Source organism: Delphinapterus leucas, chromosome 9, assembly GCF_059928025.1.
Source record: "Delphinapterus leucas isolate spDelLeu-1000000601 "Yukka" chromosome 9, BTC_Dleu_Yukka2, whole genome shotgun sequence".
Taxonomy (NCBI): Eukaryota; Metazoa; Chordata; class Mammalia; order Artiodactyla; family Monodontidae; genus Delphinapterus; species Delphinapterus leucas.
The window spans coordinates 61,287,277-61,315,126 of NC_143137.1; the positions used below are offsets into that span (position 1 = coordinate 61,287,277).

The 27,850-nt window shown below is 38.1% G+C and overlaps 1 protein-coding gene across 1 annotated transcript in view; it reads left to right on the forward strand.

Moving 5' to 3' along the window:
* The window catches only part of UMAD1 (UBAP1-MVB12-associated (UMA) domain containing 1), a 227,625-nt gene that overhangs the window by 148,852 nt on the left and 50,923 nt on the right, over positions 1-27,850 (forward strand). Inside the window, exon 3 of the mRNA XM_022586820.2 lies at positions 125-198. Within this exon, the coding sequence (XP_022442528.2) occupies positions 125-198 (74 nt within the window). The remainder of the gene's footprint in view (positions 1-124; positions 199-27,850) is intronic.

Below are 27,850 nucleotides of genomic sequence, written 5' to 3' on the forward strand. Positions count from 1 at the left end.
TTGTAACAAAGGAAGTAGTAATTGCTTCCACAGTGTGAAACATGCAAAAGATATTTCAAATAAATAGTAGACAGTTTGGCCACAGTGGTATGGTAAAGTTTTATTTTTTTCTTTTGCTTCATAGGAGATACACCTCATGAGCAAAGAGTGGCAGCAAGAGGCAAAACTTCAGACATTGAAGGCAATGAGACTTTGGAGGTAAGTGAAACTCAATGAGTCCTTTTGGGGTAAAACCGAATAAGTCAATGTGATTATGTACACCTCTGAGGATAAATAGTAACTTCCACTCTTGCTATGCAAATAGGTGCCTAGGTATCAGGAGAACAGGTGATCTGCTGAAAATCAGGGTATGGCAGGCAGGAGTGACTTCCTAAGTGCTAAGCTTTTCCCAGTGCTGCTAATGGAAACTCTGTTGGAAATAGAGGAATAGAACACTGAAGTTAAAACATTTGAATTATTTTTACTTGAGAGATTATTTTCTATTACATTTGAATAAATAGGTAATATATGAACCTATAGAGAAAGGTTTGAAAATAACTTATTCAGAACTGTCCTACATTAGCATTTCCACCATCAAAGTACACTCCTTGACATTGTTTGGTAAAAAGACTAAGGCCTTTGTTCTTTTCCACCTGAGAAAATTATTTGCTCTTTGTGGGTACGTGAAAGTGTAGTTCACATACTTTCATATTCTGTGTAGAAACATACTAACCTTATTTAATCACTGAAATAGTCATTTTTAAGATTCTGGGGGAATGGTAACTATTAGAGTGGAAGAGATATCCTTGGATTTTGAAACCTTCTATGTGGTGACAGACCTCTACTTATATTCTACATGTAGAACGTGAGGGTATTGCATACCACTGGAGTGACATCAGGGAACCTGACCTGTTTGATTCATCACCGTATCCGCAAAGCCTAGCACAGAACAGGAAGTCAAAAATATTTGTTAAATGAATGAATGAATACAATCATGAGTTATAAATAGAGAGTAATATTCATCTTAAGAAGAGAGATTTTTTTTTTTTTCGGTACGCGGGCCTCTCACTGCTGTGGCCTCTCCCGTTGTGGAGCACAGGCTCTGGACGCGCAGGCTCAGCGGCCATGGTTCACGGGCCCAGGTGCTCCGTGACATGTGGGATCTTTCCGGACCGGGGCACGAACCCGTATCCCCTGCATCGGCAGGCGGACTCTCAACCGCTGCGCCGCCAGGGAAGCCCAGAAGAGAGATTTTTTTGTATTTATATTTTCCACAGTGAGTAAATATTTTATAATCAAGAGAAAAACATTTAAAGAAGTTACATGGGAAGTAAATTGATGTAGAAGAAGAAAAGAGCCATCTTTCCCATAAAACTGTGCATTGTTTTTTTTATTAATGCATGCAACAAATATTTATTAAGCACTGACTGTATTCAATGCACTGTGCAAGGGGCTGAGTATATAGTACTGAGAAAAAAGATACAAGGACAAAGAAAAATTTCCTGTCTATATGTTGAAGCATCTTGATCTCTTTTATGTATTCAAATATTTATTGAGTACTGAACATAAGTAGCATCTTTGATAGGAAATAAAGGTTGATATATTTGAGCTTTAGGAAAGAACCACCAAGATGGTTTAGAAATCATCCGTGATTACTTGAATTTAACTGCTTAGTTATGTATGTGATTCAGTGGAAATGTCTGCGGAACTCAATTATTTTTCGAAGTCGATTTATTGATAGGAAGAATTCCAAGATTAATTTTGAAGGAAAGAAACTTTTGAGAATAGATCCTCAGAGATTTGAAACTAGCTCATTATTGTGCTACTTCCTTCAATTCTTAACCATTAAGACTGGATTTTTATACTCATGGTATAACAGATAAAAGTGCCTTCTCTCTGAATAGTTGCTGGGGATTGGGAAGACACCGTTTGCTCTCAAAGAGCTTACTGATGTAGCAGAAATGAAATAGGGAGACTCCAAAGGAGATGACAGGGTTAAGTCAGTACAAGAGGGTAATACTAAAATACTTTTAGAGGCTAGTGTGATTCACCACAGAAAAGCCAACTAATCACTTATCCCCACCTGAAGTGTCCAAAATGGAATTTATTATTCCTTGCTTTAAAAATCTAAAACCACAAACATTGCTTCATGTTTCATGGGTCAAGATGAGTCTTATATAGTCTCATGGTTTTAAAATCTTTGAAGAGTCTGATGACTCCCAAAGTATATCTCCACATAGACCTCACCCCAGAGCTGTAGACTGTATCCAGCTGTCTACCTGCCGTTTCACTTACAAGTTTCTAAACAGTTCAGCCTTTACTTGAGCAAAGAAGAACTATTGATTTCTGACCCCACCACCCTGAAGCTTCTCTCTGCTCAAGTTTTCACCATCACTGTTTAATAACACCACCCTTTATATAGTGGTTTAGAATCACACCCCCTGAGGTACCCCTGGTTCCTTTCTTTCCCTCACAGTCTACATGCAGTTCCACCCGTAAGTCCTATCACCTCTCCCTCTCCATATCCAGACTCTAACCCCTTCTCAACATGGGCACTGCTAGGAATTTAAGCCACCACTTTCGCCCAGACTCTCTGCCTCCATTCTTCCCCCTTAAGTCCGTTCTCTTCACAGCCCGCAAAAATTGAATCAGATCACATCACTCCTTGGCTTCAAACATGCTGGCTGCCCACTGTAACTGGAATCACTGCTAAGTTCTTTACAGTGGGCTACAAGGTGCTCCATGTGCTCTCAGACTTCATTTCTCTTCATACCCCAAACCCCATCCCCGTCCACCAGCTACCTTTCTGTCCCTTGATCATGTTAAGCTCTTTCCTAGCTCAGCCTTTTCATTTTCTACCCCTTCTTTACTGGAGCCTCACTTGCCTGCCCCCTTATCATTAAGGTCTTAGTTCAAGTGTCAGTCTTCGTGAGGACCTCAGCTAAAGTGTCTCTTCCCCCAGTCACTCTCACGTAACCCTGTTTTATTTTCTCCATCACGCTTATCACTATTTCAGATTATCCACTTGTTTACTGTCTGCCTCTCCTGACTACAGTGAAAATAGACTGTGGGTCTAGAATAATGTCTGGAACATAGAAGGTGCTCAATAAACAGCTGTTAACTGATAATCTAGATTTCATTGAATGTCATCATCTGTCTTGGCAAATTAAAGGCCTAAAAATGTCATTTGACTCATTCTTCTCAGCCCCCCTTTATCAAATCTGTCATGAAGTCCTGTTGATTCTTGATGTTGATGTTCTTCTTGATTCAAATATCTTCCAAATCTGGTTCCTCATACTCCATCCTCATCTGTCCACTTGACTGTTATTAGACAAGCAGCTTCTTTCCCAAATCCCTTTCTGAAAAAGAACAGCAGGGTTTTTTGTTGTGGTTGTTTTGTTTTTAGTTCAGGCCCCCAAATGCCTTGAAATCTACAGAATAAAGCTTAAACACAAAGCCCTGTTCAAGTGTCACCTTCGTTGTGAACTCTTTTCCCTGCTGTCCCAGCCAGAGATAACCCCAGTGTCCTTTTACTACTTGTGTTGTCTTTTATGACTTCACTATAGTGTGAGTTCCTGGAAGGTGGAGACTCCACCTTCTTTACCTTTACAGCCTCTGCACAGACATATATGATGTGACATAGGTGCCCAGTCAATGATTTCTAGATGGATACATGAATAATAAGTGGTCTTCTGCAAATGCTGTCTTATGAGTAAATCTTTTCATTTAGTTCTGTTTTCCATCTTACATTATCAACACACAGTTATTTTTTTCTCACTGTGAAAAAAAATGTTTTTCTTATATTTCTTAGGAGTTACCCATAAAAAAAAATCTGTTAATTTAGATTATTTTTTAACTCAGTACATTAGCAAGGCAAAGTATAATGATTTCAATTGATTTTTTGAAAGACATGCATCTGATTAAAACGTTGTAACTATTGTACCTAATAGGAAAGTCTCATTATTTTCATTTTTAATGGCTACATATTGAAATATTATTTATAACGAAAACATATTTGGTCAGTTAGTGTGGGTTCCATAGAGCTTCAAAATAACACTCTTAATTACCAAAACATAAGTTGTTTTTCTAGAGACCCTTTGGAGAAGGTAGATTTTAGTATCCCCAAAAAGTTTTTTTGGTGAATTCAGATAAACATGTAGATTGCCTACTATTTTCGAGGAATTGTTGGACATGGGGCAGAGAGGATATGAAGATATGTAAGACTCCGTGATTCTAACTTATAGAAGCTGACATTCTCAATCTATTCATGAAAATTAGAAAATATAATATAAATATATATATATATAATATAAAGTGGAATAAATAAGTTTCTTAAATTCCATAACTACAAAGATAACTGAGACTTTAGTGGAGGAAGAAATATCATTAGGGAGAATCAAGCAAGGCTTCATGTATTAGGTGAGCTTTAAACCATGAAAAAATTTTTTTTTACTATTTATACAATTAATTTTATATGATTAATATAAATTCCTGTGAAATGAAATCCCTCATTAAAAACATTTTAGACATACAGAAGCAAATCATGGTATGAAACTACTTTCCCCACATGGATCTCAATGACAGGTAATAAAATATTTTAAAAAATGAATGGAACCTGGCCTGTGCTATACTGTAGTTTTAATGACAGTTAAAATATTTTGTTATAGATAGCTAGTGGGAAGCAGCCTCATAGCACAGGGAGATCAGCTCGGTGTTTTGTGACCACCTAGAGGGGTGGGATAGGGAGGGAGGGAGGGAGATGCAAGAGGGAGGAGATATGGGGATATATGTATACATGTAGCTGATTCACTTTGTTATACAGCAGAAACTAACACACCATTGTGTTGATTATTATTTATACTCCAATAAACATGTTAAAAATGTATATATATTTTTTGTTAAGTAGTCTATGATGTTTTCCCTTATACTTTATAGCCCAAGTATACTTCAAAACTGTGTTGCCTCTCCAAGTACAGCTGTCTCACAGACATCATGGAAATTCTAACATCTAGATGAAATACAATTTGAAAGAAAGGAGATCTGGTTTGGGCATCAAATAAGTTAAATTTTACAAAGTTGGAGTATAACTTATTTTAATACACAAAAGACTCTATGAAAAGCAGCATTTTTTTTGTATAAGTAATTAGTGGGACTTTTTACTTCAAGAAACTGAAAATAATATAGCATTCATTCCAGGAAATCATAACTTCTTAAGTACATTTTTCTCTTCTTTAATCCCCCTCTCTAAATATTTCAGGGTTTCTATTAATGATGACTTTAATTATTTACTACTGTTTGTACCTTAGCTTTCCCTGTATATGATCCTAAAGTATCATTACCTAAAATAGGGTAACTTAAGGAAACAATGAACTATTTAGTCATCAAATGTGGTTTCTCCCAGGCTGTGCTTTCGTCTCATGTTTTAATTGCCATTGGTAACTCTTAACAGAATTCACCATGTTTTTGGTGTGTAGTGTATAAAGCTCCTGTAAACCGTGTTTGGGCTTATTAAAGTCATTAGACTCTAGTACTTGGGGAAAAATTGATAATCTGGAACTAATTATCCAATTGTAAGTTTATCTTCCTTCTTTTCCTTCTTTTTTTCTTGTTGCTTTCTGGGTAAATTTTGGTAGTGAGTTGTAATGACATTACAACTACTTATTGCTCTCTGCTACTGTAGGAGCCTGGTTATTTACAGCTCATGGGGATAAACCCACAGATTAATGGGGGACCTGGTTTTGAATTTTTGTCATTATGATTCATCTCTTCAGGGAATTAACATTAATTCCCTGAAGTAAGTAGTCATTAAGTAAGTAGTCATTATTTTCTAATCTTCAGTCGTGGAAAGTGTTTTATATTGTGAAAGCTGGAACCATAATAGCTACTAATTTACTAGTGGACCTATTGCTTTTTGGTCTGTAGGTGTACTTTGAGAGCTATGAATATGGAAATATCAGTTTTTTAATATAATTATATCCAATTTTGGTGACTATTAATTTTAACCAGTTTTAGCAGATACTTTTAGATTGTTTGTTGAACTTAAATTTCTTTTATTTGTACTACAAAAAGTATTTTTAAATTTGCATTTTTGTTAGCCTCTTTATTTTATTGAAATATATTTGACATACAATATTATATTAGTTTCATGTATACAACATAGTGATTCAACATTTGTATGCATTGCAAAATGATCACCACAATAAGTCTAGTTAACCATCTGTCACTATACAAAGTTAATACAGTATTATTGACTGTATTCCCCATGCTGTACATTACATTCTCATGACTTATAACTGGAAGTTTGTATAACTGAAATTTGCATTTATTTTTGGTCTCAAAGATATAGGAATATGTTTATTTATTTAGTTCACTAGCCTAAAGATAACAAAATACAAAAACAAGCCAATAAAAAACTCCCCACAAAACCACAATTCCATTTGTATATTTGTTTTGAATGACAGCTAATTCACATATGCATATGGAGACGTATAAAATAATAACTAACAGATGGTATAGCTGCAAAGTAGGATTTATAAAGATTATTATCAGCTGGTAGTATTGAGATACTGTGGTTATACTGACAGAAGACACAAAAATTACTTATAATAATAAACTGTGACACTAATAATCTCTCAACTTCTGTTAACCAAAGTAGCTTATTGCGTATTTAATATAAATTTTTTAATGAAGTTCTAAAATAATCTTACAGCCAATTTGTACTAGGAAATTTAATAGCAGTTGCAAAAACAGTAAGGTAGTAGCAACAACAACAAAGTGTTTGCTAAGATTATTAAGTGCATAATATTAGAATCCCTGGGAAGTACAGTGAAGATATGGGGGACTTTGTTTATTCATGTCATTTGAAGCACACATCTCAATCTAGTACACAGTATTTGTAATTTCTTATCTGCATATTTGTAAATTGTTGAGTTACATGTGAAATTCATAGTTGAGTAATTTAGGGAACAAAAATTGATTTTTTGAAAAAGATATAGAATGAATACATATGAATGAAATGTTCACTTTTCTTTTAATGTGTTTTTGTACTTCCTTTATGTCTTTTAACAAAGCTATAGGAGCCTTCAGACTTGGTAGGGATGAATTTCCTTGTTCTTTTCTTTTATATAGTCATTAAAATGAATGAGAATATCCTTGAACTTTATAAATTCCATATGATGTAGACTTTGGTTACCACTCCTTAAAAGGGGGTATAAGATTATCCTATTAAAGACCTACTTGTGTGTAGAAAATAATTGAGGTTGGGTGGTACAGGAAAAAAAGAGACTCGAGTGATTCTCAAGCATAGTTTCAAGAATAGCAAACATTCATCCACTGGGTGTTAGGATTTCGGTTTTAAGAATTTTTTAGTATAATTATGGTATATACGTTTATAAATTTAAAAGTATGGGTGATCTCAGGTGGCCTCAGCCTGCAGCAGCTTGAAGCAGGATTTCAGTTTCCAGCCAGAGATTGAGGTTGGGCAGCGGCAGTGAGAGCGCTGAATCCTAGCCACCAGACCACCAGGGACTAGTGGCCAGTGACAAGGCCCTGGCCCGTCAGCTGTGTAGAAGCGACTTTCCACATAGAGACGGAAAGTAGTGAAGCAAGTAAAGTGTTTATTAGGAGGAAAAAGAGTACAGTACGTGTGGATAGACACACGGGCGGGCTCAGCGAGAGAGTCGCGCCCTCGTGGTAGTTTGAATCACATTTATGGGGCATTTCTTCCGGGTTTCCTTTGACCAGTCATCTTGCTTTGCCTGGTTCTGAGTCTGTATTTGTTATATCTCAGGGTCCTTCCCAGTGTGCGTGCACATCTCTTAGCCAAGAAGGATTCTAGTGAAGAGGCCTATGGTTAGTTGACATCACTTACTATGCGGTGGTGCCCCCCCCTCCCTTTTTGACCTCCAAGGGGCCTTTCTGCGCATGTGTAGTCGGGGAGGTCTCCTTGACTTCAAGAATGAGGAATATTTGGCCTTTTATCTGGGCAGGGCCCAGCCTCCTCCATCATCCTGCTTTTATGGAGTTTCTGCTATTATGGAGTTTCTGTCCACAGGGGAGAAACTGTTCAGGCTGGGACCCATCTATCTTCTGCCTCATGGCGGGTGTAAAGATGATTATGAAACTGTTAATTCTCACAAGATATTCATACTCCAAATACAGGTATAATGGGAATTGCTATTGAAGGCAGTTTAAATTGGTACAACCATTTTTGGTAAGCATTTTTGCAAGTATCAAGAACCATAAAGACGTTAATATACTTTGACAGTAATTCCACTTTTAGGATTCTATTCTGAGAAAATAATCTTTTAAATCCACAAGAAGTTGTATGTGCAGAAAGATGGCAATCCACTTAATGGAATATTTTTTAGTTTTCATAAGTGAAATTTATGATTAGTTTTCAATAAAGACTCTTGGTTTCATAATTTCAGTTAGAAGATTTGAGGTACAAAATTATATTTACAGTGTGATTATTGCTATATAAAAACTGTGCAGAAGGGCTTCCCTGGTGGCGCAGTGGTTGAGAGTCCGCCTGCCGATGCAGGGGACATGGGTTTGTGCCCCGGTCCGGGAAGATCCCACATGCCGCGGAGTGGCTGGGCCCGTGAGCCATGGCCGCTGAACCTGCGCGTCCGGAGCCTGTGCTCCGCGACGGGAGAGGCCACAACAGTGAGAGGCCCGCGTGCGGGAGAGGCCACAACAGTGAGAGGCCCGCGTGCGGGAGAGGCCACAACAGTGAGAGGCCCGCGTACGGAAAAAAAAAAAAAAAAACTGTGCAGAAAAAGATGATGTAATACATAAAAACATTAAGAGTAGTTGCCTTTGGAATGATAGATAAATAGGTTAAATCATACTGTCCAGTGTTCGGATTTTCCTATTTGTCTATAATGAGTATATTTTATATTTTAAATGATAGTAAGTCTGATGGTGAGGATATTGCTTATTAACAGAAGAACTATTTTGGATGGCAGTAAAAATGATGGAACAGTCTACTGAGGATGATCTTTAGGAGACATGTAGGTACTTACCTGCCTTGGATTATTTAAGTTTAAGATCTCTTAATTAGTTGATCACAGAGCATCACATCTGATCATGGTTTGTCGAAACATCTGTCCTCTCACCTAGGGGACTTTCCAGCAGGGAGAAGAGTGAGGTGACTTGGAGTTTATTCTTCACATATCATTAGAAATCACGTGGCCCAGACTGTTCTTATTGATCTACCTGTCAGTGTCATAGTATCAGTTATAAAGTCATATTCCCCCTCCCCCGAAAAGGTTGTGGGTTACTGGTTTGAACATGTATTTGTCTACAAATCTTGCTTTTGCATCTATATCTATGATTCTGAGACTCTTAGTTTGAAGATATTAATTTCTCCCTTTATAACAGTTAGTTTATGAGAATATAATTTTATCCAAGATGAGTGCAAGGATTTCTGTTTTTTGTTTTTCCTAATATAGAACCATTTCAAATTTGTGATTTACTGGGAAATGAAGCACAGTTGGATTATTGCACTGTTTATATCATTTAAATGGTAAATTTAATTCTTTGATGTGTTTATCCTGCTATGCAAGATACCTTTTGGGAAAAAGATTTTGTAGAGTGCATCTCTCCAATCTTTATTTTCACTTGAATTACTGGACCATATAATATAGTAGAAAGTACATTTTTGCTGGATTCCTCTGCTCACCAAGTGTTTGATCTAGGACAAGTTGCTAAGCTTCTCTTCAACTTCAATTCTTAGTCAGTGAAGTAGGGGGATTAGATGCAGTGTCTGAGATCTTTTCCTCCCCAGAAGTCCTGGCTATTTGGAAAGTGAATTGGAATTTTGCCACCAAACGCCAACCTTTATACTGCTGCTTTGATTGGGGGATGGAGGGGGGGTGGAGGGGGAGAATCTGATGCATAATGAAGATTTTAGATATTGATTAATCAGGCTTTCGTGCTTGTTAGGAAGGAATTGTGCAAAAGTCCTTGCAGGTAACTTGTCAGACTGTGAAAACCACTTTCAAGGTCCTTGCTCTTGCTTACAAAGTCTGTTTGGGGAAATGATAAATTTGGCCACTGGTAAAGAACAATTGAAATGCTTTATTATTTCTTTAAATCTATAAACTTTTTACTTTTGTATTTGACAATCAGATTACTGTGGGTTGTTGATAGCTCAAAACATTGGCAAGATGAATTAACTTGAGGCATGCTTATCAGTATTTGTAAAGATCTTTTCCATAACTTCAAATTTGTATATTTTTGTTACCACTGTGTCTTTGTCCTAGTTTCAGTTTTGCTGGAAAAAATTAGAATTGAGAGGTCATAATTCTGGTATTTTCTGGTTTCCATTGGGGTTAACAGTTAGCACACGGAAACATAATGTTTATTCATCCTAGCCAGAAAAGGCCAAACTATGTGAGGTGTATGAGAGCTGCCCCTGTTTCCATCCAAAATGCACATATGGTGTGGGTAAGCCAGCAATGTGAGTTTTATGCAATGTTTCTGCTCATGTACACAGTCTGTTGCTCAGCACCAATTATTCCTTGCCAGAAACCTGCTAACCTGCTGCTTTTGTAGCTCTGCTTGATGAAGCTAGGTAGCTTAAAGTGACCATAATGATATTTATTTAACTTCAGCAATCTTGGTTTGTTAAAGTTATGTGACTTTAATCACCTGCCTCATCTGTTGATTCATTGCAGTTGATTGCAATTGGAATCAAAGAACGGGAACCTCTAATTGCATTGCATGGAGCTACATTAGATCCAATATGTGCGTTTATTGTATGTGTTTAGAAGGAGGAAATAAATGTGGAAATGCTAGCTTTTTGCTTAGCAAATTTAGTTTTCTATCGCCAATTTAGAAGTTATTTTAAAAACCATAGAGAATGTTATTCTGTTTATCTGTTGGTGGTAATTTTATTGTCATTTTTCCAGTTTTCACTTTTGTAGTTTTAAAAACCACAGAATCAGCAGGGTAAGAGGTCCATGTTGGGAGAACAACTGTTCCCTATTTCCCACAGCCATCTTTTTTCTAATCTCCTGTTTTTTAATTAGTATCAAATGGTCCTTATTTTTTCCTCCTTTGGTTCATGTTACAGTCGTAACTTCTTGTGACTTTATAGAGAGCTTAAGTTAAAGCACAACGATATTTATGTTGTCTTCACACACAACTAGAGACTCTTTTGAAGGAGAAATATCATCTGACTCCTTATGCAGTGGAAAAACTGGCATGCAGGTATGTACTTGGCCTAATTGGCGTTTTCTGAATATTCCACTTTGTACCTTATTGAGGATTCCTGTGAATATGCTTATGACAGTGCATCAATATGAACACACAGAAAAAAATTACACCTTAGTTAAGCTCAGCTAAATTTACATAGATTTTACATTTCTTTCCAGACCTAACAGGCCCCATGTCTTACTATACGTCAGGTTTTTTTTTTTTCAGTGAACTCCTGTGTTCATCCTACACTGTTCATAATTGATATTAATTTCTACCTGTTCAAGGACTGTTTAATGTCCATTTTTGGAATGTCATATTCTTAGGTACATGCCTTTCACTCATTGCCTTTTAAATTAGTTAAGAAATCATTATGGGTGTGAATTCATAAATTTTCTCTAACATTAGTTATATGATAGAAAGTGTGTGTAGTAGAACCTCCTAATGTAAAAGCAAAAAGCCATAATTTTTTAAAGTAATGCAGCCTACCTTTTCTCTGCCTTTTAATGCCGATTTCTCCTTGGAGAAGGAGGAAAGATTGGCACATAAGTGCTACACCTAAGAGCACAGTGCCAGTGGACTGAAGTACCATTTACATAATAAAAAGCCCCTGAAAACTTTCTCAGAACTTCTGAACTGAAAAGAGTCAGGAAACTGTTGCATAATCCTACTTCTTAAGTTGGTTTCGGTTGGAGAATAATTTAAAGAAAATGCTGTCTCTTTGTTCATGTAGATATTCCGGGATTTATTACTAGATCAAGCCGGCCCATTGGAGAGCCATATATTCCTATCTCATTGCCTCAGTCCTGCACAGATTGCCTTCCCTGAACTGTTTTTCAGCTTGATTGAATGACTCTGTGAGAAACTGTTGTGTGGAATACACTGTAACATTTACTATTGAGGAATTGCTGAGACGTTGTCTGCTCTGTTATATAGTTTCTCCTGTGTGAAGTCCCACTTAGGTCTTCTGATTTCTTATTGCTTTTATGCTAACAGAAAATATTTTGTTTCTCCTGAGGTGGTAATATTCTCTTTTTCTCATGGCCATTGTGAATTTTGTACCTAGTCATTTTTTTCCGTTTTCCTTTGGCAAGAGGAGGCTCAGACCTAAATTTACAGCTCAATTTTAGTAACTGTTTAGGACCCTATAGGATATATGTCTGCTTACTTTATTTTCCTCTTATTTCATACTCCTATTGTATATGTTTCCTGGTTATGGTTTTTAAATTATTGTGAATCTTCTTGTTGGCTGCTTCAGATTCATTGTGAAGAAGAAAGAGTTAAAATATGCATTTATATGTATATTTATGTAATATATAGAACAAGTCTGTATTTAAAGTGTTTTTTAATAGGTTATAAGAGATGTACACAACTCCCAATTTTGTCTCTCACTCCTCTTTTAAAAAATTACGTGTGACAAGATCATGAGTTTTTTTTACTGTGAGAATGTGTGTGACATTGGACACCTTTACTTACTCTCTCTCCGATGCCTCAGGCTCACACGCTGATTTCCAGTTTAACATGATTTCTTCAGGGTCCTTGTTGACTGGAGGCCCCAGGTAAAAGGAGCCCCCGTTCCAGATTGTCAGCCCTGCCTAGCTGCTTTCAGGCAGAGTGTACCTCAGGCCTAGGCAGCTCTCACCCTTGCCACATCAACCACTTCATGGTCTCCTGCTACACACTTTTTTCATGCTCTAGACATACATTTTAAGATGGTTTCCCAGTTGAATTTTAGGTATCAGTACGGACGACCTAGGAAAAGTGAGTACTTAATTTAGAGAGACATTGTCTTGGGAGTCATGGTTCCTCACAGTAGTGAGTTCACAGAACCCCTGCAGTAGCATGGATAGCTGCCAGGATATGAACTTCATCATCAAATAGACATGGAGCTCCGATCTTGGCTCGCCTTGTATCACTAAGGTACCTTTGATAAAGTACTTAGCCTCTCAGACCTTCGTGTCCCTTTGCTGTAAAATGAGAATGACACTACTTACTTTGAAGGGTTACTGTAAGAATTAAATGAGTCAGTAGATAACATAGAGAATGGACTTGAGGACACGGGGAAGGGGAAGGGGAAGCTGGGACGAAGTGAGAGAGTGGCATGGACATATATACACTACCAAATGTAAAGTAGATAGCTAGTGGGAAGCGACCACATAGCACAGGGAGATCAGCTCAGTGCTTTGTGACCACCTAGAGGGGTGGGATAGGGAGGGTGGGAGGGAGACACAAGAGGAAGGAGATATGGGGATATATGTGTATGTATAGCTGATTCACTTTGTTATACAGCAGAAACTAACACACCATTGTAAAGCAATTATACTCCAATAAAGATGTTTAAAAAAAAAATGAGTCAGTAGGTAATATTTATTTCTATGTCTACATACACAGTATCTCACATACTGGACACTCAATAAGAGTTTCTTTTTAAATTGGAAGGAAATTATGGTTGATGGCTTGATACTCATGCCAAAATAGGATTGAAGGAAATCCCTAAATTTAGGAAATTCCTCAATCAGTTCGGAATTGGGCTCAGAAGAGTTATAGAGACCTGAAAGGCAGTGGCTTAAATTTAGGCCTTTATTTTTCCCATGTGATAAGAAGTCTGGTGGAAGGTGGTGGAAGCATTTTTCAGGAGCTCAAGTATGTCACGGCTCATATTATGAGTCTTGATCTTTTCCTCATAGTTGCAGGATAGCTACTGCAATTCCAGCCATCATACCGACTTTCCAGGAAGTTGGAAAAAGGAAGCTAGCTGAGGGAGAATAAAAATACCTATGTCCAGAAACTTTCCAAATAATCTCTAACAAGAGTTTTACTGACTCTACTGTGTCACACACTAGGCTACCCCTAGTGGCAAGGGACCCTAGGAAATGGTTTTTTTGCTTAGTGTTTTACCACCTTCAGCAAAATCAGGGTGCAGTAATAAGGAAGAAAGGGATGATGAATATTGGATAGCCTGTAAGCAGTCTGTGATATAGATACCATCCTGTGTTAATTCTAGAAGCTTCATTTTTGCCAACAGTAGACATGGGGAAGTAGAGAGAAACACCCATTGGTGATAACTGCATTCTGTTTGGAAGCAGAAAGGCTTTGAGTAGTCAAAAGGGGATGGGAAATAAAGAAGGATATTTACTTATTACTTCTTGAATCTACCATAAGTTAGGCATGGTGCTAGTAGGAAATTTACATGTATTATCTCATTAATTTTTACCAATGAGATACGCTATATTATCCAGATATCTTATAGAAGAGGCAGCCAAGGCCCAAGAACATCAGTTTCCCAAGGTCATATAACCAGTAACAGTAATGGAGCTGGATATCGGACTTGCATCTGACTGACCACTGCTTTGCGCTGTATTGCTTTCCTGCATAACTCGGCAGAAACCTGCACATTGCTTTTATTTTCCGTAGTGCCTTGTGCTCCTGGGGCCCATAATAACTATAGTTCGATTAATTATTTGTGTACAGAATTAAAATGGGCGCCATTTACAGGATTGCTGCCGTGGTTGCTGAAGGTGGTGTAGACCAGGCAGGGAGGCACAGGCGGTGGTGCTTCCTTCTTGTCATCACTCAGAGGTGGTGGTGGCCGCCTCTGTATTTCTGTAGCGCCTAAGGACGTTCTTTAGGACAAAGAGAATGAGGCAGATCAGCAGTGACCAGTCTCAGGGAGCCAAAATCCAAAACTGAAAGCTGATAGAATGCTTGGCGTGGAGACGGGTATCTTCTCAAGTTGGAAGCCAGCGAATTACTCTTGACTTCTTCCTCTCCCCCAAGCTTAACCCAGTTGATCAGCAAGTCACTTCGTTTCTAGCTCACTTATCTGTCCTGTCCCCTCCCTCTCCACTCTACCTGCAGTGGGTCAGGCCTTACTATCTCTCACATGGACCATTGCAAAGACTTTCTGAAACAGCCTCCTCATCCCTAGTCTTACTTTCATTCAGTCCATTCGCCACAGATCTGACCATGTCGTTGCCTTATTTGATGACATAGGGGGCTCTTAGCTTCTTCTAGGATAAAATCCAGTAACTTTTGTCTGGTGTGCATGTCCCTTTATGATCTGGCCCTGCCCAGTGTATAAACGTCCAGGTCTGTCCTGTGTCGTTTTACAGGGTTTCTTACCATGCCGTGAGCATATTCCTTTCTCCTGGAGTTTATGCGTGCAATTTTCCTTTCTTACTCGAGTGCTTTCTTTACGCCTCACCCCTCATAAACACTTTGTGTAGTTCCGATCCTCCTTCAAACTCCTGCTCAAATATCTTTCAACTCGGGCGCTGTCTTTGTCTCCCTCAGGCAGCATAAAGTCCTCTCTTCTGCTCTCTCTGCACATTTAAACACCTGTGTTCTGGCTCCTTGTATGGTGACCAGGTGCATCATGAACTGGGGATCCAGCTGCTTCAGCATTGTGTTCTCTGTGCCTAGCACCATGCATGGCATGTGTCAGGCACTCAATAAATGTTTAATATTAGTTGCATGCAGGAATGAACATTTAGATTAGACCAAAGACAGAATAACTTGTTCAGTTTATTACCGTAGTACTGAAACACTCGTAACGTTGGCCAAATTCCTTACTTTTTCAATGCCGGATTAATGGGAGTATATTTGTAAAGTTACTCCATCTTTCCAAATTGAATTATTTACATCAGATTCTGCCATAGTTTCTGTTAGTTTTTCAGGTTTTCTTTAATCATTCCCATTAGGCAGGCTCAGTGATCATTCTGATTCCCAAATCCTAAAGAGGCTCTTAGTTCTATTATGTATTATGCCTTTCCTCAAAACTCTGTTGTGTTTTGGACATTTCTCCTTTGTATTGACTGTTTTGGCATCCATTCCTGACTGAAGACACATTTTAAATGGTATTTTAAAAAATGATTTTAAGTGTTTTTTCTCTTATTTTTAAGTAGTGATTCCTAAGTGTTTTTGGTATGTGTTTTGCCTTCCTTAGCTGTTGAAAATAGTACAAGACTTTCTTGCACAAGAATTAAGAAGTTGGCAAAATAAGTAAATGATAAGCATCTGAAACTTTTCTTTAGACCATGGGTATTATTGCGACTCCTTAAAATTTTAATTCCCAATTTTTAGTGTATCAAATACTGTTTACATTCAACAGTTGCTTATAGTGTGCTATATCTGACAAATTACAGGTAATAACTGGAAGAATGTAAGATTGTTGAAAGCTGCGATCTTCTCTGCCTCATTTATTGCTGAAACTGTAATGCCTAAAAACAGTACTTACATATGGTAAGTGTCAAATAAATAGTTGTTGAAGGAAGGAAAGAAGGAAGCAATGGCAGTAGAATTTCAGTTAACCAGTGCCTGGGTAGCCTTCACCAGGGTGAACTTTCAAGTCCAAAGTCAATGAAAGAGAATTTTAGCACTTGTACACCAGACCTACAGAGTCCCTCAGAAATCACACTTGTGCAAAAAGGGCCACTGAATCAGAACAGAAGGAGGTGCAAAATTGTTAGCTGGATAATCTCCATGAGTTTTACTTTTTTTTTAAACCTCCACTTCATGCCTATTGACACTGAGAACCGAAATCAGATTCTGTACTTTCAACTTCAGTAGTTGTAGTTTTGCTCTGAAAGAAAAATGGATTCAGATTCTGGTGTAACATTATTTAGTCACTAAAAGATCTGATGAGTAACTTTGCATTTTTATCATTGCCTATCTAAAACCTGCTTAGCCTGGTTAATAGATAATTCCCTAGTTTCTTATCCAAGTCAATTTTGAACTATCAGACCATTTTATTTATTTCAGTATTTCTTTTCTCATCTTTATTGGAGTATAATTGCTTTACAATGGTGTGTTATTTTCTGCTTTATAACAAAGTGAATCAGTTATGCATATACATATGTTCCCATATCTCTTCCCTCTTGCGTCTCCCTCCCTCCCACCCTCCCTATCCCACCCCTCCAGGTGGTCACAAAGCACCGAGCTGATCTCCCTGTGCTATGCGGCTGCTTCCCAGTAGCTGTCTGCTTTACGTTTGGTAGTGTATATATGTCCATGCCTCTCTCTCTCGCTTTGTCACATCTTACCCTTCCCCCTCCCCATATCCTCAAGTCCATTCTCTAGTAGGTCTGTGTCTTTATTCCTGTCTTACCCCTAGGCTCTTCATGACATTTTTTTCCCTTAAATTCCATATATATGTGTTAGCATACGGTATTTGTCTTTCTCTTTCTGACTTACTTCACTCTGTATGACAGACTCTAGGTCTATCCACCTCATTACAAATAGCTCAATTTCGTTTCTTTTTATGGCTGAGTAATATTCCACTGTATATATGTGCCACATCTTCTTTATCCATTCATCCAATGATGGGCACTTAGGTTGTTTCCATCTCCGGGCTATTGTAAATAGAGCTGCAATGAACATTTTGGTACATGACTGTTTTTGAATTATGGTTTTCTCAGGGTATATGCCCAGTAGTGGGATTGCTGGGTCGTATGGTAGTTCTATTTGTAGTTTTTTAAGGAACCTCCATACTGTTCTCCACAGTGGCTGTATCAATTTACATTCCCACCAACAGTGCAAGAGGGTTCCCTTTTCTCCACAACCTCTCCAGCATTTATTGTTTTTAGATTTTTTGATGATGGCCATTCTGACCGGTGTGAGATGATATCTCATTGTAGTTTTGATTTGCATTTCTCTAATGATTAGTGATGTTGAGCATTCTTTCATGTGTTTGTTGGCAGTCTGTATATCTGCTTTGGAGAAATGTCTGTTTAGGTCTTCTGCCCATTTTTGGATTGGGTTGTTTGCTTTTTTGTTATTGAGCTGCATGAGCTGCTTATAAATTTTGGAGATTAATCCTTTGTCAGGTGCTTCATTTGCAAGTATTTTCTCCCATTCTGAGGGTTGTCTTTTCATCTTGTTTATGGTTTCCTTTGCTGTGCAAAAGCTTTGAAGTTTCATTAGGTCCCATTTGTTTATTTTTGTTTTTATTTCCATTTCTCCAGGAGGTGGGTCAAAAAGGATCTTGCTGTGATTTATGTCCTAGAGTGTTCTGCCTATGTTTTCCTGTAAGAGTTTGATAGTGTCTGGCCTTACATTTAGGTCTTTAATCCATTTTGAGCTTATTTTTGTGTATAGTGTTTTTGTGTTTTGTGTAGGGAGTGATCTAATCTCATACTTTTACATGTACCTGTCCAGTTTTCCCAGCACCACTTATTGAAGAGGCTGTGATTTCTCCACTGTACATTCCTGCCTCCTTTATCAAACATAAGGTGACCATATGTGCGTGGGTTTATCTCTGGCCTTTCTATCCTGTTCCACTGATCTATATTTCTGTGTTTGTGCCGGTACCATACTGTCTTGATTACTGTATCCTTGTAGTATAGTCTGAAGTCAGGGAGCCTGATTCCTCCAGCTCCGTTTTTCGTTCTCAAGATTGCTTTGGCTATTCGGGGTCTTTTGTGTTTCCATATAAACTGTGAAATTTCTTGTTCTAGTTCTGTGAAAAATGCCAGTGGTAGTTTGATAGGGATTGCATTGAATCTGTAGATTGCTTTGGGTAGTATAGTTATTTTCACAATGTTGATTCTTCCTATCCAAGAACATGGTATATCTCTCCATCTATTTGTATCATCTTTAATTTTTTTCATCAGTGTCTTATAATTTTCTGCATACAGGTCTTTTGTCTCCTTAGGTAGGTTTATTCCTAGATATTTTATTCTTTTTGTTGCAATGGTAAATGGGAGTGTTTTCTTGATTTCACTTTCAGATTTTTCATGATTAGTGTATAGGAATGCCAGAGATTTCTGTGCATTAATTTTGTATCCTGCTACTTTACCAAATTCATTGATTAGCTCTAGTAGTTTGCTGATAGTAGCATCTTTAGGATTCTCTATGTATAGTATCATGTCATCTGCAAACAGTGACAGCTTTATGTGTTCTTTTCTGATTTGGATTCCTTTTATTTCCTTTCCTTCTCTGATTGCTGTGGCTAAAACTTCCAAAACTATGGTGGATAAGAGTGGTGAGAGTGGGCAACCTTGTCTTGTTCCTGATCTTAGTGGAAATGCTTTCAGTTTTTCACCATTGAGAACGATGTTGGCTGTGGGTTTGTCATATATGGCCTTTATTATGTTGAGGAAAGTTCCCTCTATGCCTACCTTCTGCAGGGTTTTTATCATAAATGGGTGTTGGATTTTGTCGAAAGCTTTCTCTGCATCTATTGAGATGACCATATGGTTTTTCTCCTTCAGTTTCTTAATATGGTGTATCACATTGATTGATTTGCGTATATTGAAGAATCCTTGCGTTCCTGGGATAAACCCCACTTGATCATGTTGTATGATCCTCTTAATGTGCTGTTGGATTCTGTTTGCTAGTATTTTGTTGAGGATTTTTGCATCTGTGTTCATCAGTGATATTGGCCTGTAGTCTTCTTTCTTTGTGACATCCTTGTCTGGTTTTGGTATCACGGTGATGGTGGCCTCATAGAATGAGTTTGGGAGTGTTCCTCCCTCTGCTATATTTTGGGAAAGTTTGAGAAGGATAGATGATAGCTCTTCTCTCAATGGTTGATAGAATTCGCCTCTGAAGCCATCTGGTCCTGGGCTTTTGTTTGTTGGAAGATTTTAAATCACAGTTTCAACTTCAGTGGTTGTGATTGGTCTATTCATATTTTCTATTTCTTCCTGATTCAGTCTTGGAAGGTTGTGCATTTCTAAGAATTTGTCCATTTCTTCCAGGTTGTCCATTTTATTGGCATAGAGTTGCTTGTAGTAGTCTCTCATGCTCTTTTATATTTCTGCAGTGTCAGTTGTTACTTCTCCTTTTTCATTTTTAATTCTGTTGATATGAGTCTTCTCCCTTTTTTTCTTGATGAGTCTGGCTAATGGTTTATCAATTTTGTTTCTCTTCTCAAAGAACCAGCTTTTAGTTTTATTGATCTTTGCCATCGTTTCCTTCATTTCTTTTTCATTTCTGATCTGATTTTTATGATTTCTTTCCTTCTGCTAACTTTGGGGTTTTTTTGTTCTTCTTTCTCTAATTGCTTTAGGTGCAAGGTTAGGATGTTTATTCGAGATGTTACCCGTTTCTTAAGGTAGGATTGTATTGCTATAAACTTCCCTCTTAGAACTGCTTTTGCTGCGTCCCATAGGTTTTGGGTTGTCGTGTCTCCATTTTCATTTGTTTCTAGGTAGTTTTTGATTTCCTCTTTGATTTCTTCAGTGATCACTTCGTTATTAAGTAGTGTATTTTTTAGCCACCATGTGTTTGTATTTTTTATAGATCTTTTCCTGTAATTGATATCTAGTCTCATAGCATTGTGGTTGGAAAAGATACTTGATACAATTTCAATTTTCTTAAATTTACCAAGGCTTGATTTGTGACCCAAGATATGATCTATCCTGGAGAATGTTCCATGAGCACTTGAGAAAAATATGTATTCTGTTGTTCTTGGATGGAATGTCCTATAAATATCAATTAAGTCCATCTTGTTTAATGTATCATTTAAAGCTGTGTTTCCTTATTTATTTTCATTTTGGATGATCTGTCCATTGGTGAAAGTGGGGTGTTAAAGTCCCCTACAATGAATGTGTTACTGTCGATTTCCCCTTTTATGGCTGTTAGTATTTGCCTTATGTATTGAGGTGCCCCTATGTTGGGTGCATAAATATTTACAATTGTTATATCTTCTTCTTGGATCGATCCCTTGATCATTATGTAGTGTCCTTCTTTGTCTCTTCTAATAGTCTTTATTTTAAAGTCTATTTTGTCTGATATGAGGATTGCTACTCCAGCTTTCTTTTGGTTTCCATTTGCATGGAATATCTTTTTCCATCCCCTTACTTTCAGTCTGTATGTGTCTCTAGGTCTGAAGTGGGTCTCTTGTAGACAGCATATATAAGGGTCTTGTTTTTGTATCCATTCAGCCAGTCTGTGTCTTTTGATGGGAGCATTTAATCCATATACATTTAAGGTAATTATTGATATGTGTGTTCCCATTCCCATTTTCTTAATTGTTTTGGGTTTGTTATTGTAGGTCTTTTCCTTCTTTTGTGTTTCTTGCCTAGAGAAGGTCCTTTAGCATTTGTTGTAAAGCTGGTTTGGTGATGCTGAACTCTCTCAGCTTTAGCTAGTCTGTAAAGGTTTTAATTTCTCCATCAAATCCGAATGAGATCCTTGCTGGGTACAGTAATCTTGGTTGTAGGTTTTTCTCCTTCATCACTTTAAATATGTCCTGCTAGTCCCTCCTGGCTTGCGGAGTTTCTGCTGAAAGATCAGCTCTTAACCTTATGGGGATTCCCTTGTGCGTTATTTGTTGTTTTTCCCTTGCTGTTTTTAATATGTTTTCTTTGTATTTAATTTTTGACAGTTCTATTAGTATGTGTCTTGGCGTGTTTCTCCTTGGATTTACCCTGTATGGGACTCTCTGTGCTTCCTGGACTTGATTAACTATTTCCTTTCCCATATTAGGGAAGTTTTCAACTATAATCTCTTCAAATTTTTTCTCAGTCCCTTTCTTTTTCTCTTCTTCTTCTGGAACCCCTATGATTCGAATGTTGGTGCGTTTAATGTCCCAGAGGTCTCTGAGACTGTCCTCAGTTCTTTTCATTCTTTTTTTTTATTCTGCTCTGCAGTAGTTATTTCCACTATTTTATCTTCCAGGTCACTTATCCGTTCTTCTGCCTCAGTTATTCTCCTATTGATCCCTTCTGGAGTATTTTTAATTTCATTTATTGTGTTGTTCATCGTTGTTTGTTTCATCTTCAGTTCTTCTAGGTCCTTGTTAAATGTTTCTTGCATTTTCTTTATTCTATTTACAAGATTTTGGATCATCTTTATTATCATTACTCTGAAATCATTTTCAGGTAGACTGCCTATTTCCTCTTCATTTGTTAGGTCTGGTGCGTTTTTATCTTGCTCCTTCATCTGCTGTGTGTTTTTCTGTCTTCTCATTTTGCTTTTCTTACTGTGTTTGGGGTCTCCTTTTTGCAGGCTGCAGGTTCGTAGTTCCCGTTGTTTCTGATGTCTGTCCCCAGTGGCTAAAGTTGGTTCAGAGGGTTGTGTAGGCTTCCTGGTGGAGGGGACTAGTGCCTGTGTTCCGGTGGATGAGGCTGGATCTTGTCTTTCTGGTGGGCAGGTCCACGTCTGGTGGTGTGTCTTGGGGTGTCTGTGGACTTATTATGATTTTAGGCAGCCCCTCTGCTAAGGGGTGGGGTTGTGTTCCTGTCTTGCTAGTTGTTTGGCATAGGGTGTCCAGCACTGTAGCTTGCTGGTCGTTGAGTGAAGCTGGGTGCTGGTGTTGAGATGGAGATCCCTGGGAGATTTTCGCCGTTTGATATTACGTGGAGCTGGGAGGTCTCTGGTGGACCAGTGTCCTGAAGTTGGCTCTCCCACCTCAGAGGCACAGCACTGACTCCTGGCTGCAGCACCAAGAGCCTTTCATCCACACGGCTCAGAATAAAAGGGAGAAAAAGTAGAAAGAAAGAAAAAAAGAGGATAAAAGAAAATAAAATAAAGTAAGATAAAATAAAGTTATTAAAATAAAAAATAATTAGTAAGAAAAAAAATTTTTTAAGTAAAAAAAAAATACAACGGACAGATAGAACCCTAGGACAAATGGTGAAAGCAAAGCTATACTGGCAAAATCTCACACAGAAGCATACACATCACCAAAAGAGGAAAAGGGGAAAAAATAATAAATCTTGCTCTCAAAGTCCACCTCCTCAATTTGGGATGATTCGTTGTCTATTCAGGTGTTCCACAGATGCAGGATACATCAAGTTGATTGTGGAGATTTAATCCGCTGCTCCTGAGGCTGCTGGGAGAAATTTCCCTTTCTCTTCTTTGTTTGACCAGCTCCCGGGGCTCAGCTTTGTATTTGGCCCCGCCTCTGCGTGTAGGTCGCTGGAGGGCGTCTGTTCTTCGCTCAGACAGGACGGGGTTAAAGGAGCAGCTGCTTCAGGGATTCTGGCTCACTCAGGCCCCGGGGAGGGATGGTTGAGGATGCGGGGCGAGCCTGCGGCGGCAGAGGCCGGCATGACGTTGCACCAGCCTGAGGCGTGCCGTGCGTTCTCCAGGGGAAGTTGTCCCTGGATCCCGGGACCCTGGCAGTGGCGGGCTGCACAGGCTCCCCGGAGGGGAGGTGCAGATAGTGACCTGTGCTCGCACACAGGCTTCTTGGTGGCGGCAGCAGCAGCCTTAGCGTCTCATGCCCGGCTCTGGGGTCCGCGTTGTTAGCCACGGTTCACGCCAGTCTCTGGAGCTCATTTAAGCAGCGCTCTTAATCCCCTCTCCTCGCGCACCAGGAAACAGAGGGAAGAAAAAGTCTCTTGTCTCTTCGGCAGGTCCAGACTTTTCTCCGGACTCTCTCCCGGCTAGCCGTGGTGCACTAACCCCCTGCAGGCCGTGTGCACGCCGCCAACCCCAGTCCTCTCACTGCGCTCCGACCGAGGCCCGTGCCTCAGCTCCCTGCCCCACCCGCCCCGGCGGGTGAGTAGACAAGCCTCTCGGGCTGGTGAGTGCCGGTCGGCACCGATCCTCTGTGCGGGAATCTCTCCGCTTTGCCCTCCGCACCCCTTTGCTGTGCTCTCCTCCGCGGCTCCAAAGCTTCCCGCCTCCTCCACCCGCAGTCTCTATTTCAGTATTTCTTAAACAGTTATTTGGGGCAAGGCTCTGTTAAACATTGTTCTCCATGTCTAAAAATGTTGGGGTTATTGCTCTGTGGAAGATATGTGGTGAAAAAAAATTGTTTTATTGATACATTTAAAAGTTCATCATTGCAAGATCCCGTAAGCCAGTTGGCCATAATTGAACTCCAGGATTGGAGGCAATAACCATGTCTCAGAGGCAATCCGTTCCTCAAGCAAAATTCAGGGCATCACGCAGCCATCCATCAGTTAACCAAATGAATCAGTTTACCATGCTACTGCTTTCCTCAATCGAGTTAAGTGTTAAGGAGTTTTACTAATAAAGAAAGGTGGAGCTATAGGAGAGTGTGAGATCTGAGGATATGAGAATTATAGGCTAAATTATAAATTATGGATAAAAGCAGAATATGAGAATGCTTAGTTTTTCTGACATATTTAAACCTATTACTTCACCTCATTATAAGTGACTAAGAGGAATATTCTGTTTCTATCTCAAGATCTTTTTAGGTGTTGATTATAAAATGTGTAATTCCACTAACTTTTTGGTTTCTAATATATTGCCTGAAATTGTCAGTCAAGTCAAAACCCAAACTTGAAATAAAAATTTTCTAACAATAAATGTGAAAGAAGAAAAATATAAACTGGCATTCATTTTTGAAAGAAATGTTAAATATTTTACATTTTGAATATTCAGATTTGCGGACTAAATACTGGCACCTCTCCGTCACTTATTTTTCTACTAACGATCATCCCTGCCTCAGCTCTTGAAAATGGCTTGTTGAGTTTCGGTTTTGCATGCAAGCCCTTCCTTACGCGGTCCTTTGCAGTTTCATAAGGGCCGAAGAGCTTGTTAGCCTGGAATTTAGTATATTTTGGTACTCATTTGTTTTTAGTTATTCTTTTCTTGATTTTTTGGAACTCTTTTCATGAGGAAACTCCATGATTCTTACCAATTAGTCATAAACCAGTTTGGATTTAGGAATTACATAATTTACTACTTTGGAACACTATTTTATTCAAGTGGCAAGTAGTAAAGATGGGAAAATTTCACTGAATATTGGGTGATACGGCTGATAATTAGATCCTCAGAGAAAAACGCAGACTCCTGAAACTTGTGGCAGGATCAGAAATGTGGCCAGGGAAAGCAAGTAGTTTAATAGATAAATATTTGTTATTAATGAAAATTAAGCATGACCTCTTAGAATTCAACCCCTGTTTCTAGTGGTATAGCTTTTTTGTTTTTACTGTGTTCGTTAACACAGAGAATAAGTAACCTCATTGGTGGCTTCAGATTTGACTCACAGGAAAACATTAGGTAGTAATTAAGAGCAAGACCTTTTTTTTTTTTTCCTCCAAGCTGTGAAGTTTTAACTGCACTGCCTAATGTGGTCGCTACTTGCCACATGTAGCTGTTGAGCACTTGAAATGTGACCGGTAGTCCGAATTCAGATGTTCTATATGTGTAAAATACATACTGGGTTTCAAAGACTTGGTATGAAAGAAAGATTGTAAAATATTTCAGTGATATTTTATGTGGATTAAATGTTGCCACGATAATATTCTTGATATACTGAGTTAGAAAAAAAAGTATTAAAATGCATTTCATCTGTTTCTTTTAACTTACTGTGGCTATGAGAAAATTTTAAATTACAAATGTGGTCTGCCTTATAGTTTTACTGGACAATGCCAGTCTAATAGGTTAAAAAAGCCTTAACGTGTATAGTAAACAGCAGTTATTTGCATGTTTGCTTCAGCTTTTAATTTCTTGAATGGTCAATCCTCTTGGGAGCCTCGGCAGCCCAATCATTCTTTTGCTTTCTTCGAGGGCTGCATGTTGAAGCAGCTGTTCTTTGCAATTGCCAACCCTGATTCAGTTGGCTGATAGCAATTGGTAGATAGTTCTGGAAGGAATAAGTGCTGCTTTGTGCCCAAATGAATGAACTGCACCTACCGTTTCTCTGCTTTCCACCTCTTCCCCTGATGGCTTTTACATGGTTGTTAATAATTGGTTGATATTTATAGTAACATTAATCTAAATTCAGGCAGGTTTTCAAAGACCCACTTCATATATCACCATATACCATAATTTATGGTATGTCATAAATTATCACAGCTTATCATCTTATTTACAAACCTTGAATAATATTGTCACTTATTCTATTACTGTATATTATTATTGATAATAAACATCCATCACTACAAATGAATTTTTGATATTGCACTTTTGTAAGAAACCAGTTGAAGCAGAACCTACATGTTGCAGGAGCTGGGAAGCAAACATTTATGAGTAATCAGCCTCCCTTTCCTTGGTGGAAAAAAAATCATATAAAATCTTTATGTACTTTATTTTAAATTCTATAATTTATGAACTGTTTGATAATAATCTAAGGGGTTTTGGAGCACTGAGATTAGTAGAATGAGGCCACATTATGTTAGGCAGCAAGAGGCAGTTGGAAAAACGTTGATAATAATAAAACCTGTAAAGGTCATTCTGTGAAAATAAATGTAATACTTGAATTACTCTGTCAACTACTTTCTCTAAAAAAGTAATAAGTTAATCTTGTTCCCAAAAAACCTCCGAGACTGGTAGTTTTCTTTTTAATTCCTTTCATTTTAGGCAATCTTTTGTATATCATGCAAAAGGCCATACAATTAGCATGAAATGAGAGAGCGCTTTTTAAATTTGATGAATAAGGGCTCTTTTTTCTCCAGCTGTTATGTATGCAAGGTGAAGGTCTGTATCTTACCAGCAGACAGACTATTTGCTATCTACCCTATAAGTAGCTCCCAGTTTTTGTATCTGTTCCTTAATGAGGAAAGAGTTCTGGCAGTAGTAAAAGTGAGCTTAAAGTGCATAAAAATTTGCCACAATGCTTTAGTGTAATGTTGCAAGATTCCCAGTTTGGACATTTGGGCTTCTCCACCTTGCCCTGGATTCCAGATATGGCCCTGTCACTCTTTTCCTGGTAGTCAATTGAGGACATATTAGTAAGACCTCCAGGAACGTGAAAAACTTTTTGGGTGGTGGGTCTCTTTTCTGTCATTTATCATGGAAGTATGCTTTGTTAAAAAATTTTTTTCTAAATGTTATCTCTTTCAAAGAGTTTTTATGCCTCTGTATTCTTGTGGGTTGTTTGCTTTTTAGAAATACTTGTCTTTGAAGTTGTAATACTTGTAATATGTCAATGAACATTATTTCTTCTCTCTTTAAAAATGGTAACATACTGTTTCATTAGTTAGGAGTGCTCCCCCTTTGCTGCTTTCAACAGCACAGTTTTTAGAAGGTGAGATTTCCAACATTGTTGGTAAGGTTTTTGGAAGTTAGTGGCCGTTTATGCTCACATTTTTATATTGTCGTGCTTCAGAATTCCCTTATATGTAGCTAAAACATTTCTTATTGCATAAAAGAAACCAGAATGCCACAAACAAGATTCACAGGTCATTAATTGAGCCAACTTTTCCCCCTTAAAATACTACCATAACTAGAACTGCCAGATTTAACAAATAAAAATACTGCATGCCCAGTTAACTTTGAATTTCAGATAAACAACAGATAATTTTTAGTATAAGTTTGTCCCATGCAATATTCTCATCATCATTAGACTTAAAAAGTCACCCATATTCACTTTGGCATCCATAAGCATAACTCAGCTCTCTTATTAACTCAGAGACCTCCTGAGTTGAGTAAGTTCCATGCTTGGCCCTTTTGCTGTTTGCTGGTCATCCTATTCTAACCCAGCCCTTAGAGATATCATAATATAGCTATAGTTCTTTGAAACTCAAAAGTGCTTCAAGTATGTTTTCTCATTTATCCATATATTTTGGGGGAGACAGGAAGGGGTCTATTCTCATCTCTTCTCCTTTTCATTTTCAAAAAGAAGAAAACACTCTCTTATAAAGTGGTAATACTGATTCTGAAAGCTAAGAGGACACCTACAGCAGAATTTGGATTCTCCTTCTAAGCTGCCTCTATTTTGGGTTCATTTAGTATGAAACCTCTAGCAGTATAATTACAGAAAAAGAAAAAAAACTTCAAAAGAGTGAATTCAGAGAGAAAATGC